This window comes from Heloderma suspectum, chromosome 3 (genome assembly GCF_057233095.1).
Source record: "Heloderma suspectum isolate Gila_16-S chromosome 3, 16-S_ref, whole genome shotgun sequence".
NCBI classification, from domain to species: Eukaryota; Metazoa; Chordata; class Lepidosauria; order Squamata; family Helodermatidae; genus Heloderma; species Heloderma suspectum.
Window position 1 is genome coordinate 216,265,976 of NC_139460.1, and position 20,181 is coordinate 216,286,156.

At 42.3% G+C, this 20,181-nt stretch overlaps 1 protein-coding gene across 3 annotated transcripts in view; it reads right to left on the reverse strand.

Moving 5' to 3' along the window:
• Positions 1 to 20,181, reverse strand: part of ASCC1 (activating signal cointegrator 1 complex subunit 1) — a 97,953-nt gene that overhangs the window by 45,781 nt on the left and 31,991 nt on the right. For all 3 annotated transcript variants that reach the window (XM_084845575.1, XM_084845577.1, XM_084845576.1), the window contains one exon: positions 2,702 to 2,838. In XM_084845575.1, the coding sequence (XP_084701701.1) occupies positions 2,702 to 2,838 (137 nt within the window). The remainder of the gene's footprint in view (positions 1 to 2,701; positions 2,839 to 20,181) is intronic.

Here is a 20,181-nt window from a genome sequence, read left to right on the forward strand (position 1 = left end):
TTCTGACCTCCTCAAGCCCCCACAAATTTATATGCTATTGTGAAACATTCAATGAATATATTCAAATTATTTTTCCACATAGTGTGTCATTTATTATATTAATTTAACAATTTGCCTAGTATTCATAAATGACCTGGAATTCCATGAAGCAAAGGCATAGAATTCCATGCAGGTGAGTGAGTGGGTTGGTGGAGGAGGGATGGATTTCTCCACCGGGTTTTGGTGCTAACTGCAGAAGAAGAGAAGCTTGAGGCTTAGCTCTGTCCCACTTCTACCAGCCTATCTGGTAGAAGACAATTTAAGAGGCTAGTATCTTGCATTTCCATTTTGGTTTCCCCTCCTCAGTGACCAGTATGGAAACACAGGCTAGTAGCCCCTTAGCAGGCTAGTAAAACCAAAAAAGCAAGCAGGCTAATAACTTTTATGGCCTTATTTACAAGGCTGTCCTGGTCCCATGTAACCATAGGCAAGACAGCTCATACAGGGTCAAGCACAGGGGTGTACTGACATAGAAGAAATTTTGAGTCCTGCTGTTGTTAATATAGATTGTAAGCCTTCCAGGCACCAACTGCAATAGTTCTAGATATTGCATGGCACAGTGGTAGCACTAAATAAATCTTAAATAGTACACGTAATTGTGATATGTCTTTCACACAAAATTAAATGCCAACACGTTCGAATATTAAAACAGAGATGGAGAATTTTATCTATATGCAATTCTGTGGATAGTAGCAGGATTCATATGGCTAAATCCTTACAGCATATTTTCCAATAATGCAAACATGGTTGTTGCTCTTTTACAATGACATCATTTTTTTAAAATCTAGAAAAGCACAGTGTGTTGTCCATTGTGTGGCTAAATGTACATTAGAAGGATAAATGGCTAAACGGCCTTCTAATATAAAGTTGGCAAACACATGGACAAGGCTTCTGTGCTGCAGAGATGGGTCCAGACGTTCTCATATTTTGGCTGGCCTTGATACCCTCCTCAGGTTTCTGGTTGCCACCACCCTGCCCCTAAGGATCAAACCTCTAGCATTACCCTGAGCTTTGGAGGCATGAAGCAGTGCCTCCAAAGTGCTGTTTTAGAGTGCTTCTGAAGCTCCACACTGCACAGCCAAATCCTCCACCAACTTCTGCTCAGGAGAGGGGTGGGAGGCTCGAGCCATCAGTCTCACACTGGAGTGCAAAGGAATGCAAAATGAGAGATGGACAGGGGCCCATCTCTGCTCTTGCTGTGTGGTTCTGGGGCACTTAGAAACAGCAAGACATCTCATTGCTTCTGAGGACTTCAAGACTTGCTGACTCAATGCCCCTGAAGCCCATAGCAAGGTCAAAGACAAGCCCCTGACCATCTCTCATTTTGCACTTGCTACAAATTCGTTTATTTGAGATTTTAAGGCTGCCTTTTAGGGCCATACTCTCACAAAGCAGCTTCTAATAGATAACATACAATACATCAAAGTAAACAAACATCAAAATACAATAAAACAGAGTGTAATTACTATAAAATCATCAACAACAATAAAAATTGGGGCATAATACTTAAAACTATTTTTAGTCAATGTAAAACCAATTTAAAACGGTACCCAAAATCCCTCTAAAAGAAAGAAACTCAAAACAAATGGGTCTTTGGACCTTTGAAGGCCTTAACTGATGGGGTCATAAGTATTTCAAAGTGAGGTCACAGCCAAAAAAGCCTTGTCCCTCATGCCTGCCAAACTAATTCATCTCACTGATGGAGAATACCTCCAAGACTGCTCTCAATCTGCAGAAAGGTTGGCATGGGTGAAGGTGGTCTTTCAAATAACTGGGCCCCAAAATATTTAGGGCTTTAAAGAGCAATACCATCACTTTGAATTAGGTCTAGGAATGCACCAACAACTAGTACAACTGGTGCAATATGGGTGTCACACATTCTGATCAATCTGCCCCTACCAACATCTGGGCACCTGCATTTTGCACCACTTGAAGTTTGTGCTTGCCAGGTAAAACTGTGTATTCACCATTAGAGAGATCATTTTGTGGGCCCTGGATGGGGCTCATCCTTCAAGCTAGAAATCACTACACTAGGAAGTTCTTCCAAAAATATTGGAGGCATTATGGCGGGGGCAGGGGAATCTCCCAGGACTGTCCTTGCTACTCATTCTACACCTCAAACAATATGAGGTTGTGCAGTACATTATGGCAACTCCTACACTGTAGAATCATTGATCTATTGTTTCAGGACTGATTTCTTATACAATTTGTGAGGCTTCCACACTCGCTGCCTAGGGCTTCTTCAGGAAATGATTATCAGGGATATACGACCATCCAGGGTAAAAAGAACTATTTGCCAAAGACTCTGCTAGTGAAAAAGTGCTAAGGCAATCACATTTTTCATGCACTTCTGGGTGGGGGGAAAAAATCAATCTTTGTTCATATACGAACACCAGCTATTGTGAGAGAAGAAAACTGCTAGAAATTTTACAGTAAAATTGCAAGCAAAGAGATGCTCCTAATTGGTTGATGTTAAGAACAAAATACAATTAGGCCCTTCTTTGTTTTTGCTTATTCCTAAGAGTATCTTGCTGGATTGCTGCAAACTGGTACATCCCATTCCCTTCTATGCTAGCCCAGTTCTAGAGCCAGCCTCCTTCTTTTAATAGCTGCAGCTGGGTAACGTAGTCCCATCTGATTGTGATGCTTCTACTTCACTCACTCAGCAAAGTCTTCTTTACATTTCTGCAGGAGTTCCTGAGCTTTCTGGATTTCCTGTTCATTCAGGAGTACCAGTGTCCCAATAGTCAGATGGAGCTTTGCTGGGTTCTGGAACAGACTACTGCTGACACCATAGACCTATAGAAAAGTTTAGAAATTCCTTGGGTGACAGAGGCATACATTAGAAATTTTGTAGATGCTTCTTACTTCTGAAGTTCACAAGTCATGATGGATAAAATGCAGTATTAAACATTAATATGAAAGCACAGCAGTAACAACAAGCTGGGAAGGTTTTTTAAAATTAACTAAAATCCAGATTAAAATGTCAATATTTAAATTATATTTATTTAAGAATATTTATATACTTAATACTTCCCACTTAAAACATCCCAAAACAGTTTTCAACAAATTATAAAACAATGCATCATTATAAAAGCACAACATCATTTAGGGTGCAATCCTATTCATTTTTAGACCAAAAAAAGTCCTACAACTCCCAGTATTCACTAGCCCAGCATGGCTCGCAGGGGAATGGTGAGAGGTGTAGTCCTTTTTTCTGTCTAAACACACACAGATTTGGACCTTTAGACAAGTTAATGGTCAGGAAAAGCCAGGATAAACAAGTAAGTTTTTAATAATCATCAAAAGCACATGATCGTCGGTGCCTGACATATCACAGAGGGGAGGCCATTCCAGAGGGAGGGTGCCACCATAGAGAAAGCCTGTTGGCATTTCTCTGGTTGCTGTATTTTAAATACATTTGTTGTCTTCAAAGCTGCTCTAGAAAAGGCAGATCCCTTACAGATAACTGTCCTGTCTCCATTCAGCCACGATGTTAATTTTTGTACTTCAGAAAGTTGAGAGATGCTGCACAACGGAGTGGCACATAATCCCTCCTTTTCTTATGTAACCACTTCCGGAGGGGTAGCTGTATTAGTTTGTTGCAGTAAAAACAATGAAGTGTCTTTATTGTGCCATAAGACTCTTTGCTCGTTCTTTCTTATGCAAGTCACAGTAGGAGGAGTAATGTGGCAGATCCTCTGCTACACCTGACACACGTTGTAATGGCCTACCATAACTGCAGATGGCACAGTTTTGAACATTAGTGCAGTGAGGACTTTGCCAACAGTTAAGAGCCCAAGATAGCTTTCCATTGAATGAGAAAGCACTATACCGCATCACCAGGAGAAAGGTTTTGCTAACCTCATTGCCAACACGTCCTGTACCGTAACAGTATCCTCCAACTTCCCCAAAGGGATTGCAGTACTATAGTTAATATCATCTACACCATGGTGGGAGAGGGATCTATACAAGAAGCTATCCAAATGGGTGGCAGCACATGTGAATCAGGACTGGGATACAGATGGTAAAGGAAAAGCAGGATATGGGGCAGTGTATAAGGGCAGAGCCTGGGACAGGGAAGCATGCATGGAATTGTCTTATGGAATTTAGGAAATGTACACTGAAGCACACTTACAGGCCCCACCTCACTAACGATCTCCCACCATAAATCCTTCAGCCCATTTTTAAATTAATGGTATTCTGTAGAGTTTACATACAGTACCCCCTCTTAAAAAAAAAAAAAGTAAGAAAATATAACAAGATGAGGTGCACTTATGTTTGCCTACAAAGGGAAACCATTTCTGAATGTGGCCTTAATTAAAAAACAAACAAACATAGCAGCCAGGCCAATTGGAGGAAAGAGCAAGAACACCACTCTAGGGCTCCACACCCTCCAAGAGTCAGGGATCTCTCTAGGAATAAATAATCCGGAAAAAAACAGATCTAAGAGCTGCATCCAATGGTGTTGTTCCACTGACAAAAGCAGTTCCATCAGCTGAATCGGGAGAGGGGGTGATTCCCACTTCCCCTCCCACCCTCAAATCTGCTCCAGAGAGCTGGGAATCCCTCTGGAGCAGATGCAAGGAGGAGGAGAGAGGACAGAAGTCCCAGGGGGCTGCAGTGGGGAGGAGAAAGGGGGGGGAAACGGTCACGCTAGGGACCTCTGTTTGTGTGACTTTGGATTTCACTCTATGTATGGGGAGTGCAGAGGTCTTTGATTCCTGAAAAGTAGAAATTTGACACAGGGCTTTTCTTGTTTCTAAGCACTTAGAGTAGAGGTGGGCAACTTGTAGCCCTCCAAATCTTCTGACCTAACACTCCTATTCTCACTATTGGCTATGCCCATCTGAGATAGAGAGAAAACTTCTCATGTTTCAGGTTTTTCTGTCACCTTGACATAGAGAAACTTTAAAAGATAAGATGAGAAAGACAGGATACTCAACAGAAACCATTATATTGCTCTATATTCTGTGACTGCAGTCATGACCTTGTAGGTTCCCAGACCCATTGGACATAGGCACAAAACTGCAGACAGAGCTGGGAACCCTTTGCCATAAAAGAAATGCTGTCCACATTACTGGGGAATTACTACTACCATCACTGCCACCTTCTATACCCTTACAGGTAAATGTAAATCCCACCTTTCAATTGGCATGCTCAAAGTAATTAAGAACAAAACTTGAGAGCTCTCTGGAGTTTACCCCTCTCCTGTTCTTTCTATTCTGCCAACTGCTACCAAAACAAATCTGAGAAAAGGTCCCAACCCCCTCCAGTGTGAAAACAGATTTAGGATATGATACAATGCTAGTCTTTGTTCTCATGATCTTTTCATTAATCTGGATCTAGCACCAGAAGCTATTTAGTCCATAATGAACACCAGGAGCATCAGAAGATGGGGAGACAGCAGGGGGCAGGTTTGATATGTTCCAACTGCTGGCAGCAGTTCATTTTAATTTCTGTAATGCTCAGAGATATAACAAGCACAAAATATATTAACACAATAAATAAGCCACTTTTAGTGAAAAGGGTGTATTCCATGTAATCCCTTGGAGGGGTGGTGGCAGGGAAAGCGGAATCCATGCTATAATTGTTATCAGACTAAGCATCTGACTTTTTCCTGTGGAGCTTTCCAGGAATCATGCATGCCACAACAACTTCCAACCCAGATGTTGCAAATCACCAGGAAAGAGCTAAACTAACTTTGAGAGGAAAGACAGCACAGAGTAGCAAAGACCCATGAAAAGTAAGGAAGGTTCATGATTTGTTCCTCTGAATTGTCTGTATGAGACCTATTGCTACAAATCTTTTATCTCTCTTTGTAGATCACTAGCGGTCTTAACAGCACCATCCTAAGCATGTTTTGTTGTTGTTGTTCAGTCGTTCAGTCGTGTCCGACTCTTCGTGACCCCATGGACCATAGCACGCCAGGCCTGTCCCGGAGCGTGCTCAAGTTCATATTCATTGCATCGGTGATGCTATCTAGCCATCTCATCCTCTGCCGTCCCCTTCTCCTTTTGCCTTCAGTCTTTCCCAGCATCAGGGTCTTTTCCAGAGAGTTTTCTCTTCGCATTAGGTGGCCAAAATATTTCAGCTTCAGCTTCAGTATCTGTCCTTCCAATGAGCACTCAGGGTTGATTTCCTTTAGGATGGACTGATTTGACCTCCTTGCAGTCCAGGGCACTCGTAAGAGTCTTCTCCAGCACCACAGTTCGAAAGCATCAATTCTTCGGCGCTCAGCCTTCCTTATAGTCCAGCTCTCACAGCCATACATTACTACTGGGAAAACCATAGCTTTGATTAGACGGACCTTTGTCGGCAAGGTGATGTCTCTGCTTCTTACTATGCTGTCTAGGTTGGCCATAGCTTTCCTCCCAAGGAGCAAGCATCTTTTAATTTCATGGCTACAGTCACCGTCTGCGGTGATCTTGGAGCCCAAGAAAGTAAAATCTGTCACTGCTTCCATTTCTTCCCCTTCTATATGCCAGGAAGTGATGGGGCCAGATGCCATGATCTTAGTTTTTTTAATGTTGAGTTTCAAACCAGCTTTTGCACTCTCCTCTTTCACCCTCAACAAGAGGCTCTTGAGATCCTCTTCGCTTTCTGCCATTAGGGTGGTATCGTCTGCATATCGGAGGTTGTTGATAATTCTCCCGGCAATCTTAATTGCGACCTCTGATTCATCCAACCCGGCATTTCTCATGATGGACTCTGCATATAAGTTAAATAAGCAGGGTGACAATATGCAGCCTTGTCGTACTCCTTTCCCAATTTTGAACCACTCGGTTGTTCCATGTCTGGTTCTTACTGTTGCTTCTTGACCCTCGTACAGGTTTCTCAGGAGACAGGTAAGGTGGTCTGGTACTCCCATCACTTTAAGAATTTGCCACAGTTTGTTGTGATCCACACAATCAAAGGCTTTAGCGTAGTCAATGAAGCAGAAATGGACGTTTTTCTGGAATTCTCTTGCTTTCTCCATGATGCAGCGAATGTTGGCTATTTGATCTCTAGTTCCTCTGCCTCTTCGAAACCCAGCTTGTACTTCCGGTAGTTCTCGGTTCGCATACTGCTGAAGCCTAACTTGTAGGATTTTGAGCATCACCTTGCTGGCATGTGAAATGAGCGCAATTGTGCGGTAGTTTGAACACTCTTTGGCGTTGCCCTTCTTTGGAATTGGAATGTAAACTGACCTTTTCCAGTCTTGTGGCCACTGTTGAGTGTTCCAGATTTGTTGGCATATTGAATGCAGAACTTTAACAGCATCATCTTTTAGGATTTTAAATAGCTCGGCTGGAATACTGTCATCTCCGCTAGCTTTGTTGTTACTAATGCTTCCTAAGGCCCACTTGACTTCACTCTCGAGGATGTCCGGCTCAAGTTCAGTGACCGCACTATAATTGCTATCAGGGACATTCAGATCTTTCCTGTATAGTTCTTCTGTGTATTCTTGCCACCTCTTCTTAATCTCATCTGCTTCTGTTAGGTCCCTGCCTTCTTTGTCCTTTATCATGCCCATCTTTGCACAAAACGTTCCCTTGAGATCTCCAATTTTCTTGAAGAGATCTCTAGTCTTTCCCATTCTGTTGTTTTCCTCGATTTCTTTGCATTGTTCATTTAAGAAGGCCTTCTTGTCTCTCCTTGCTATTCTCTGGAACTCTGCATTCAGTTGGGTATATCTTCCCCTTTCTCCTTTGCTTTTCGCTTCCCTTCTTTCGTGAGCTACTTGTAAAGCCTCATCAGACAGCCACTTGGCTTTCTTGCATTTCTTTTTCTTTGGGACGGATTTCGTTGCTGCCTCCTGAACAACGTTACGGACCTCCGTCCATAGTTCCTCAGGCACTCTGTCTATCAGGTCTAATCCCTGAAATCTATTCCTCACCTCCACTGTATATTCATCAGGGATATGATTTAGGTCATACCTGAAAGGTTTAGTGGTTTTCCCTACGTTCTTCAATTTAAGCTGAAATTTTGCAAGAAGCAGCTCATGATCTGAGCCACAGTCAGCTCCAGGTCTTGTTTTTACTGACTGTATGGAGCTTCTCCATCTTTGGCTGCAAAGGACATAATCAATCTGATTTTGATATTGACCATCTGGTGACGTCCATGTGTAGAGTCGCCTCTTGTGCTGTTGGAAAAGAGTGTTTGCTATGATCAGCATCTTCTCTTGGCAAAACTCTATTAGCTTTTGTCCTGCTTCATTTTGTACACCAAGGCCATGCCTGCCTGTTATCCCGGTGATTTCTTGACTTCCTACTTTAGCATTCCAATCCCCTATGATGAAGAGGACATCTTTTTTTGGTGTTAGTTCTAGAAGGTGTTGTAGGTCTTCATAGAACCCATCAACCTCAGCTTCTTCGGCCTCAGTGGTTGGGGCATAGACTTGAATTACTGTGATGTTGAATGGTTTGCCTTGGATTCGTACTGAGATCATTCTATCATTTTTAAGATTGTACCCCAGTACTGCTTTTCCCACCCTTTTGTTGACTATGAGTGCTACTCCATTTCTTCTAAGGGATTCTTGCCCACAATAGTAGATATGATGGTCACCTGAATTAAATTCGCCCATGCCTGTCCATTTTAGTTCGCTGATTCCCAAGATGTCGATGTTCAATCTTGCCATCTCATGTTTGACCACCTCCAGCTTACCTTGATTCATTGATCTGACATTCCAGGTTCCTAAACAATATTGTTCTTTACAGCATCGGATTTTCTTTTCACCGCCAGACACATCCACAGCTGAGTGTCCTTTCGGGTTTGGCCCAGCCGCTTCACTCTTTCTGGCGCTACTTGGAAATACCCTCTGCTCTTCCCCAGTAGCATATTGGACACCTTCCGACCTGAGGGGCTCATCTTCCGGCATCATATCTTTTAGCCTTGTGATACGTTCCATGGGGTTTTCTTGGCAAGAATACTGGAGTGGGTTGCCATTTCCTTCTCCAGTGGACCACATTTTGTCAGAACTCTCTGCCATGACCTGTCCGTCTTGGGTGGCCCTGCACGGCATAGCTTAGTAGTAATTCCTACTGGACAGAAGTTCGCAACATTGTTCAGGAGGCGGCAACAAAAAAGTCCCAAAGAAAAAGAAAACCAAGAAGGCAAGATGGCTGTCTGCTGAGACACTGGAAGTAGCCCAAGAAGGAAGGAAAGCAAAAGGCAACAGTGATAGGGGGAGATACGCCCAATTAAATGCAAAATTCCAGAGGTTAGCCAGAAGAGATAAGGAATTATTTTAAAACAAGCAATGCGCAGAAGTAGAAGATGATAATAGAATAGGAAGCACAAGAGACCCCTTCCAGGAAAACAGAAACATCGGAGGTAAATTCCAGGCAAAAATGGGTGTGATCAAAAACAAAGATGGAAAGGACCTAACAGAAGCAGAAGAGATCAAGAAAAGCTGGCAAGAATATATGGAAGATCTGTACAGGAAGGATAATAACATCAGGGATAGATCTGATGGTGCGGTCAGTGAGTTAGAGCCAGACATCCTGAAGAGTGAGGTTGAATGGGCCTTAAGAAGCATTGCTAATAACAAGACAGCAGGACACAGTGGTATCCCAGCTGAACTGTTTAAAATCTTGCAAGATGATGCTGTCAAGGTGATGCATGCCATATGCCAGCAAATTTGGAAAACACAAGAATGGCCACCAGATTGGAAAAAATCAACTTATATCCCCATACCAAAAAAGAGTAACACTAAAGAATGTTCAAACTATCGAACAGTGGCACTGATTTAACATGCCAGTAAGGTGATGCTCAAGATCTTGCAAGGTTGTTGTTCAGTCGTTCAGTCGTGTCCGACTCTTCGTGACCCCATGGACCATAGCACGCCAGGCCTTCCTGTCCTGCGCTCTCTCCCGGAGTGTGCTCAAGTTCATATTCATTGCATCGGTGATGCTACCTAGCCATCTCATTCTCTGCCGTCCCCTTCTCCTTTTGCCTTCAGTCTTTCCCAGCATCAGGATCTTTTCCAGAGAGTTTTCTCTTCGCATTAGGTGGCCAAAATATTTCAGCTTCAGCTTCAGTATCTGTCCTTCCAATGAGCACTCAGGGTTGATTTCCTTTAGGATGGACTGATTTGACCTCCTTGCAGTCCAGGGCACTCGTAAGAGTCTTCTCCAGCACCACAGTTCGAAAGCATCAATTCTTCGGCGCTCAGCCTTCCTTATAGTCCAGCTCTCACAGCCATACATTACTACTGGGAAAACCATAGCTTTGATTAGATGGACCTTTGTCGGCAAGGTGATGTCTCTGCTTCTTACTATGCTGTCTAGGTTGGTCATAGCTTTCCTCCCAAGGAGCAAGCGTCCTTTAATTTCATGGCTACAGTCACCGTCTGCGGTGATCTTGGAGCCCAAGAAAGTAAAATCTGTCACTGCTTCCATTTCTTCCCCTTCTATATGCCAGGAAGTGATGGGGCCAGATGCCATGATCTTAGTTTTTTTAATGATGAGTTTCAAACCAGCTTTTGCACTCTCCTCTTTCACCCTCAACAAGAGGCTCCTGAGATCCTCTTCGCTTTCTGCCATTAGGGTATCGTCTGCATATCGGAGGTTGTTGATAATTCTCCCGGCAATCTTAATTGCGACCTCTGATTCATCCAACCCGGCATTTCTCATGATGGACTCTGCATATAAGTTAAATAAACAGGGTGACAATATGCAGCCTTGTCGTACTCCTTTCCCAATTTTGAACCACTCGGTTGTTCCATGTCTGGTTCTTACTGTTGCTTCTTGACCCTCGTACAGGTTTCTCAGGAGACAAGTAAGGTGGTCTGGTACTCCCATCACTTTAAGAATTTGCCACAGTTTGTTGTGATCCACACAATCAAAGGCTTTAGCGTAGTCAATGAAGCAGAAATGGACGTTTTTCTGGAATTCTCTTGCTTTCTCCATGATCCAGCGAAAGTTGGCGATTTGATCTCTAGTTCCTCTGCCTCTTCGAAACCCAGCTCATACTTCCGGTAGTTCTCGGTTCGCATACTGCTGAAGCCTAGCTTGTAGGATTTTGAGCATCACCTTGCTGGTACGTGAAATGAGCGCAATTGTGCGGTAGTTTGAACACTCTTTGGTGTTGCCCTTCTTTGGAAATGGAATGTAAACTGACCTTTTCCAGTCTTGTGGCCACTGTTGAGTGTTCCAAATGTGTTGGCATATTGAGTGCAGCACTTTAACAGCATCATCTTTTAGGATTTTAAATAGCTCAGCTGGAATACTGTCATCTCCGCTAGCTTTGTTGTTACTAATGCTTCCTAAGGCCCACTTGACTTCACTCTCGAGGATGTCCGGCTCAAGTTCAGTGACCGCATTATCATGGCTATCAGGGACATTCAGATCTTTCCTGTATAGTTCTTCTGTGTATTCTTGCCACCTCTTCTTAATCTCATCTGCTTCTGTTAGGTCCCTGCCTTCTTTGTCCTTTATCATGCCCGTCTTTGCACAAAACGTTCCCTTGAGATCTCCGATTTTCTTGAAGAGATCTCTAGTCTTTCCCATTCTGTTGTTTTCCTCGATTTCTTTGCATTGTTCATTTAAGAAGGCCTTCTTGTCTCTCCTTGCTATTCTCTGGAACTCTGCATTCAGTTGGATATATCTTCCCCTTCTTTCCTCAGCTACTTGTAAAGCCTCATCAGACAGCCACTTGGCTTTCTTGCATTTCTTTTTCTTTGGGATGGATTTCGTTGCTGCCTCCTGAACAATGTTATGGACCTCCGTCCATAGTTCCTCAGGCACTCTGTCTATCAGGTCTAATCCCTGAAATCTATTCCTCACCTCCACTGTATATTCATAAGGGATATGATTTAGGTCATACCTGAATGGTTTAGTGGTTTTCCCTACGTTCTTCAATTTAAGCTGAAATTTTGCAACAAGAAGCTCATGATCTGAGCCACAGTCAGCTCCAGGTCTTGTTTTGACTGACTGTATAGAGCTTCTCCATCTTTGGCTGCAAAGGACATAATCAGTCTGATTTCGATATTGACCATCTGGTGATGTCCATGTGTAGAGTCGTCTCTTGTGCTGTTGGAAAAGAGTGTTTGCTATGATCAGCGTGTTCTCTTGGCAAAACTCTATTAGCTTTTGTCCTGCTTCATTTTCTACACCAAGGCCATGCTTGCCTGTTATCCCGGTGATTTCTTGACTTCCTACTTTAGCATTCCAATCCCCTATGATGAAGAGGACATCTTTTTTTGGTGTTAGTTCTAGAAGGTGTTGTAGGTCTTCATAGAACCCATCAACCTCAGCTTCTTCGGCATCAGTGGTTGGGGCATAGACTTGAATTACTGTGATGTTGAATAGTTTGCCTTGGATTCGTACTGAGATCATTCTATCGTTTTTAAGATTGTACCCCAGTACTGCTTTTCCCACCCTTTTGTTGACTATGAGTGCTACTCCATTTCTTCTAAGGGATTCTTGCCCACAGTAGTAGATATGATGGTCACCTGAATTAAATTCGCCCATGCCTGTCCATTTTAGTTCGCTGATTCCCAAGATGTCGATGTTCAATCTTGCCATCTCATGTTTGACCACCTCCAGCTTACCTTGATTCATTGACCTTACATTCCAGGTTCCTAAACAATATTGTTCTTTACAGCATCAGATGTTCTTGCAAGGTAGACTCCAGCAATTCATGGAACGAGAATTGCCATATGTACAAGCTGGTTTTCAAAAAGGCAGAGGAACTAGAGACCAAATTGCCAATATCCACTGGATAATGGAGAAAGCCAGGGGGTTTCAGAAAAACATCTATTTCTGTTTTATTGACTATTCTAAAGCCTTTGACTGTGTGGATCATAACAAATTATGGCAAGTTCTTGGTGGTATGGGGATACCAAGTCATCTTGTCTGCCTCCTGAGGAATCTGTATAATGACCAAGTAGCAACGGTAAGAACAGACCACGGAACAACGGACTGGTTTAAGACTGGGAAAGGAGTATGGCAGGGTTGTATACTCTCACCCTACCTATTCAACCTGTACGCAGAACACATCATGCGACTTGCTGGGCTTGATGAAGCCAAGGCTGGAGTTAAAATCGCTGGAAGAAACATTAACAATCTCAGGCATGCAGATGATACCACTTTGATGGCTGAAAGCGAGGAGGAGCTGAGGAACCTTATGACAAAGGTGAAAGAAGAAAGTGCAAAAGCTGGGTTGCAGTTAAATCTCTAAAAAACCAAGATTATGGCAACCAGCTTGATTGATAACTGGCAAACAGAGGGAGAACACATGGAGGCAGTGACAGAGTTTGTATTTCTAGGCGCAAAGATTACTGCAGATGCTGACTGCAGCCAGGAAATCAGAAGACTTTTACTTCTTGGGAGGAGAGCAATGACAAATCTTGATAAAATAGTGAAGAGCAGAGACATCACACTGACAACAAAGGTCCGCAAAGTGAAAGCAATGGTATTCCCCGTAGTAACCTACGGCTGCAAGAGCTCTATGGCTGCAAGAGCTGGACCATAAGGAAGGCTGAGCGAAGGAAGATAGATACTTTTGAACTGTGGTGCTGGAGGAAAATTCTGACTGCGCCTTGGACTGCAAGAAGATCAAACCAGTCCATACTCCAGGAAATAAAGCCAGACTGCTCACTTGAGGGAAGGATATTAAAGGCAAAACTGAAGTACTTTGGCCACATCATGAGAAGACAGGATACCCTGGAGAAGATGCTGATGCTAGGGAAAGTGGAAGGCAAAAGGAAGAGGGACCGACCAAGGGCAAGATGGATGGATGATATTCTGGAGGTGACGGACTCGACCTTGGGGGAGCTAGGGGTGGCGATGGCCAACAGGAAGCTGTGGCGTGGGCGGGTCCATGAAGTCACGAAGAGTCGGAAGTGACTGAGCGAATAAACAACAAAATTCCTACTGAGTTAAGTGGGTCTTATTCCCTAAGGTGTCCAGGTTTGCAGCCTTAATCTTATGCAGTTTAACCCAGATGCCCCATCTGAGCTGACTTTTTGACTGAAAAGCCTACAGCAAAGTTGCAACAGGTTGCTCTAGTCTGCACAGGCCTTGCTATTCTGTTTAGATACTTGCTTGCTTTGAGAATAGAGAGCCCTTAAGCTGTTTGTTGAAATCTCAAGCTATGCTTTACTATTTAGCAATCACTGCAGTGCCAGTGAATTACATGGACTTTTCCTTTAGAACTGTGCTTAGCAATGTCTTCAAACCCTGCAGTATTCCAGCATCTGACCATCAACAGAAATCTGTCCATCAACAGAAATCTGACCATCAATTAACAGAAAACAAAGCATATCCAGTGACACTCTTAAAAAAAAAAAAAACAAATTTAGTACATGGGGAAGAAGGATCATTTACAAATACTTGGATCTAAACTAGACTTTGCTACAAGGTGCATGTCTACATTCTACATTTTTTTCAGCATTTAACTATCCAGACCAATTTAGAGTTGCTACATTATGCTAGGCAAAGGCTACCATCAGCCCCAGGTTGATTGTCACATATGTCCAACAAATTGCTTTTAAGTTCTGCTTAGGTGTAAGCTTACAGCCATAAATGCATCAGTTATCTTTTGATACAACAACAGGGGCTTAAAAGGTGATTGGAGTGGTCCAGAGCTCTATGCATACAAGGGTTTCCCATTGCTATCTATAGTTGGGATCACATGGGTATGCACTGGGTCCTGGATTGTGTCTTGTGTGTGAATAACCCCCATGGATGGTCACCAACTGGCTAAAGCTTTTTGTACTCTGCAAAGTGCCATGCACGCTGATGGTGCTATATTAATAATAATGATGATGCTGATGCCGCCTCATGCTGGACATATTGGTGCAAACCTATCTTCACCAAAGTAACAGAAGGACAATGTAACTAGACAGTACCATCTATGCAAACTGTTGCCGGATTTCATTTGATAAGTAATTGTCTGTAATATGTCTATACATGTGGTAGAGACAGAATGCATTGTATCCACAAGTACAGTCACATAACTATAGTACGACACTATAGCACAAGGCAGATAGGAATCCAGTGTATTATGCCTCTTCTCAATGTGTTTACTTAGCTTCACAGTTCTGCTTTAGGTGTAGTCTGATTTTGATCCTGGAACATCATAATTAAGGAGCAAATTATTCCTGAATTAACTCCGTTAGTTACCTCACATCTGTTCTTAAAATACGTAACTGAGCTTAGAACTGAATTGGAATGTCTAAGGTTGCTTCACCTTTCACTGCCCTTACTCTTCTGGTTAGAGCAGCCTTCCTCAATCTGGTGCCCTCTAGATGTTTCGGATAACAACTCCCATCAGCCCCAATCATCAGGAACTCTGGGAGTTGTAGTCCAAAACATCTGCAGGGCACTGGATTAGGGAAGGCTGGCTTAGATACTTGCCTGCTCCAAGAAAGAGTCCTTCAACCACCTGCTCAAATTCCCATGCCATTTTCAGTTCAGTTCGAATCTCAATTATGTATTTTAAAAACAGATAGGTGGAGTTAATGCAGGAAAAAAATTATCCTTAATTATGAATGTCCTAGAATCAAAGTCAGCCTACAACTTCAATTGGAACTATAAAACTCAGTACAAAGACACTGAGAAGAGGCAGAATGCACTGGAGTACTATGTGTTGCACCCAGTGATGGCTTTCCTTTAGCAGGAAGCACTTACATTTGTGCAAATCTGAGCACCTGCCTTTTTTTTTTTTTTTTACCAATGCCCCAGTCACTTAAGCCCCACCACCCAGCTGCTCCTGATAGTTGGAGAACCCACTGGAACAGAATGGGATATGGCACAGGGGGCTGCAGTATGTAGGGTAGAATTGGAAAAATCAGGTGCTCCAACATGCCCAAGCAGAAGTGCCTTTCACTACAGCAAAGCCACTATTGGATACAACCCAGTGTGCCTTAGGTAGTCTGTCCATAGAACAATTGCCCAGCTAGTAATCAAACTAGGCAATTCAGCTTCGTAGCACCTTATTTTGTTCACCTTCTCTGTCAAGGCTGGGTATTCAATTACCTGTCTTGAAACATCTACAAGACATACCTTTCTGATTTGAGGGACTCTCAGTTCCCATGATCTAATTTTACTGGGACAAATGTCTACAGAGTAATTGCAAGTGATCACTTGAGCAGTTAAACACGCTGTTTTAGGTGCAAGTAATGATACAGATGTTTAGATTATACTTTTTCTTTCTCCGTGTAGTATATTTCTGGGAGAAAGAGAACAAACTTTTAAAGCATTAAGACATCTATAAGATGTACACTGTTCACAACCGTAATAACTGTTCCTAGGTATCTTTAGGTGCATGGAAAGAAGCAAATTCTATTTAAATCTATATAATTTATTGCAAGTACATATGTTTAGGATTTGAAGTTCAGTTTAAGATATTCAATATAGCTGCCTTCCAAACACTGCCCTCTGCTGGGCATAAAATCATGGGAAGACTTTGTATTTATTTTATCATATCAATGACCATCATTATCACATATAATTGAAATTAGTGAGGGTTGAAGGCTGGGAAACAGATGAAGGAAATGAAGGCTTAAGGAAAAAGAACATTGATTATATGGCTGTTGAGATTTTTCCCTGCAAATATTTTCTTCATATTTACATTGTAGAGAAAATACTGGTGGGGCAATCTCTGAAGTTATTAGATGAACTGCAAACATAAAATGACACTTTCACGAACATTCTTCTTTCATGAACATTCTGGGTTGGGCTTAGGAGGCAAATTGACCTGGTTCACACAATCAAAATAAGCCACCATGGCTTATTTAAATTGTGGCACATTCTGGGTATGATTTTCCATAATCACCACCCAGGCACAGCTTGTCATGTTGTCCAAACCTGTCATGGCTTGTTGGAGGGGGAGTGTGGGTTAATTTGTTTAACCCTCAAATAATTCCTGAATAATTCCTAATAATTCCTAAAACAAAATTATTTGTTTAACCCTCAAATAATTCCTGCCATCCGGGCTCACATGACACGACAATCCCTGACAACCACCAGTCGGGGGTTGCATATTCATAATGGTGACTGGCACACACCACAGCTCCTTGAGAGTAAAGTAAACCTCAGTAGGCTGTTGTGCCATGAGAAGTGAGAACCAGGTCAATGAGAAATTCTGGTTAGTTTAAACCAGGAACTTGATGCTTTGAAACAACTCCTCACAACAATGACAGAGGAGGAGAAAAAAGGACAGCACACTAGCCTGAGGCTCATTGTTACTCATCCATGTAATGCTAAACCACAGGTTAGCAATACATGGAACCAGGCCTATGTCCTGATTAGAGAAATAATCCCTTAGCCTATTTGATTAATTTTTTTGCCCGGCCTGGATGCCAGCATCTGAGATTCTCAGGACTGATATCAAATGCCTGCATTTTAAGTTTGCGCTGGGATGTATAGTTATTTCTTGATTTATCTTCCCCGCTCCTGCCAGGAAATATTTTCCTGGTAATATATTTTCATCCATTTTAGAGTTTACAGTAATACATAAAAATGACGTAAGAGAAACTTCACAGGCATAAATCCTGCCTCTGCTCTAATGCATGCTGTCAGAGTATCAGGAAGGTACTAAGTAAAGATCTTTTAAAAATGGTTTCAAGTTATTTCCAGTTCTACCTCTGTCAAACCCCAAATCTTAGCCCCATAACTCAATTGAAGGAGGACATTCCTTAGAAATACTCCATAAGTTGCAAAATCAAATTTGCTTCTTTACTTTTAACAAAAGCAAGAAAAACTTGTGAGGCTCTCAAAGTTTTCAGCAACCTTCAAGTACTTGACAGAACACTCAAAACAGCCTGATTCAGCTATCACCTCCCCATTCTCCCCAAAATCCTTATCTGAGGAGGGGCAGAAGGCTCCTATTATTTGCAGCTGGGGGTTAGGAGCTTCATGCCCTATGATCCCCAGCCACAAATGATGCCAGAAACGACACTCCACTCAGCAGAGGCCCCATAAGTAGCTCCTACTAGCCCCACAATCTCTGACTGCAAAGAAAGGAAGCAAGGTAAAAGTCCAATTTGGGTCGAATGGGACATTGCTGACTCAAACTGAATCTGCCTTATTTGAGAAAGTGGGGTTTGCATTTTGAGTTTCTCTCTATCATATAATCACCCCATTCTTTCTGAAAATACAACTTCCAAATAATTAAAGTTATATGAACTCATTTGATGACTTGCCCATCAAGTAAACATTTGTTACTTAGGGCAGTCCTCCCCTCTAAAGAGGGGGCATAGCTCATTGGCAGAGCATTCAAAAGGTCCCAGGTTCAATTCCAAGCCTGTCCAGGTGCTGAAACCCTGGAGAGCTGCTGCCAGTCAGGGCAGAGATGATACTGGGCAACACGGACCAATGTATGAGGCAGCTTCCTATATTCTTATGAGTATATGCCTTTTAGACTATTTGTATAGAGATTTCTCATAAAGGCAAACAGGCATCTGTCAATGTTTGTACTCCATAATTTGAACTGCAATTTATCCCAACCGATTCTGTCAAAAGCAGCAGTAACATTAATAGAAGCTGTAAATAATTGGGAGGTGTTGGGATACCTTTAATATATGTCAATCAGGTGATTTAGTAAAAAACATCAATCTATTGTTCTTTTTCCTTTCCTGGAACCCACCAGATCCTCTGAAATAGTGTTGCTTAGATTGGCCCATTCTTCCACCTTATTCAGTAAGAGACAGGTGTCGCATTTTGAGGTGATGTCTAACAGGCTAATTGGACAGTAATTTTTTGGACTAGTTGTATTGTTGTCTTTTTTGAGTATCAACATTTCAAAACTCGTTTCTCATCCATTAGGAAACTATTCACAGAACTTTAGATATGAAAATTTGCTATGGTGTGTCTACCAGTGGTCATTATTCAGAAAGACTTCAGAAGACAACAGCTCCTTGCTAGGGACATTGTTACAATATAGTCCTTGGATTAATCCTTTCACCCCACAATGGGGCCAAAGCTGGCCATGGATCTCTTTCTTCTAATCCTGGAAATTTAATTTGAAAATGTAACACAAGTACTTGATTTATTTAATAATTAAACACTTGCTCAAATTTAGGTTTCTACCTTCCAGACATAATTTGGCCAGCAACCCTCACATTCAGTGCTTTTGACCTATATGCTACAAGATTCCAGAACATTATTGCATCTTTGTCCACAGCAGCATCTTCTAAGTCAGCTCAGTTATCTTAAACACCCATCTTCCTTTGTCTTTAACTCTTGTCTGTAATCTTAATGTTGTTTCACTAGTGATCTTTTTATAAGAGTTCCATCAGATTTAATGTTCCTTGCTATTATATGTAATTCCTGTTTGACGTGCCTGCAGTCCTCATCATACTAACCCATAATAGGCCTGGATTCCCTACAGATATTTTTTAAAAATTAACTAGCATAGGTCTTATTTATCATTTAAATAAGGGAGTCATAATAGGCAAGAATATCACCATCCACTGCTGTTTTTTTTCTCTTTCAGATCATATTCCCAGGGCTTGGCCATGGGCAGCAGTCTGAGATGAACCAGGAGTTGGGAGCCAGAAGCCAGGGGACAAGCCAGTAGTCAGGACCAAAAAACAAGTCAGAACTGAAGGGCAAACCAAGAAGCAGGACCAAGAAACAAGCTGGGAGTCAGAGCTGAAAAGCAAGACAGGACCAAAGGAAAAAAACAGGTGGCAAAACTGAGGAGCAAGCCAGAAATCGGGACAGAAGAATAACCCAAGATATGGGAGCACACCAGAGGTCAGGAAGGCATTGTTGCTCAAGCAAAGCTCAGCTGGAACAGGGAGGCCTTTATACTCCTTCCTGTCCAGAAGGAACTAATGGCCAGCCTGGGTAGGCAGGGTCAATCCAGGGCCTTAAGGTAATTCACTGAGAAGGCTGCCACCTGCAGTTCAGTAGTTCATGCAGATCCAGCAGCTCCTAACACATACTGAGCTTTAATGAAACATGTGCTACCTATTTTGAAGTTTTAAATCATTCCTTACATCTTGGTCCATGTTGAGTTCATCCAGGGGCATGGCTATTCTCCAGAATAGCTGCCTGAGGCTGCACTCCTAGACTCACTTACATGGAGCTTATTTTTGAATAAATGTGTATGGGATTGTGCTGTTAAATCACTCTCAGGCTTTTCGCTCACCATCAAGTTATAAAATGAGGCTGTTACAGACTTTGTGAGAGAAACATATAATCTACT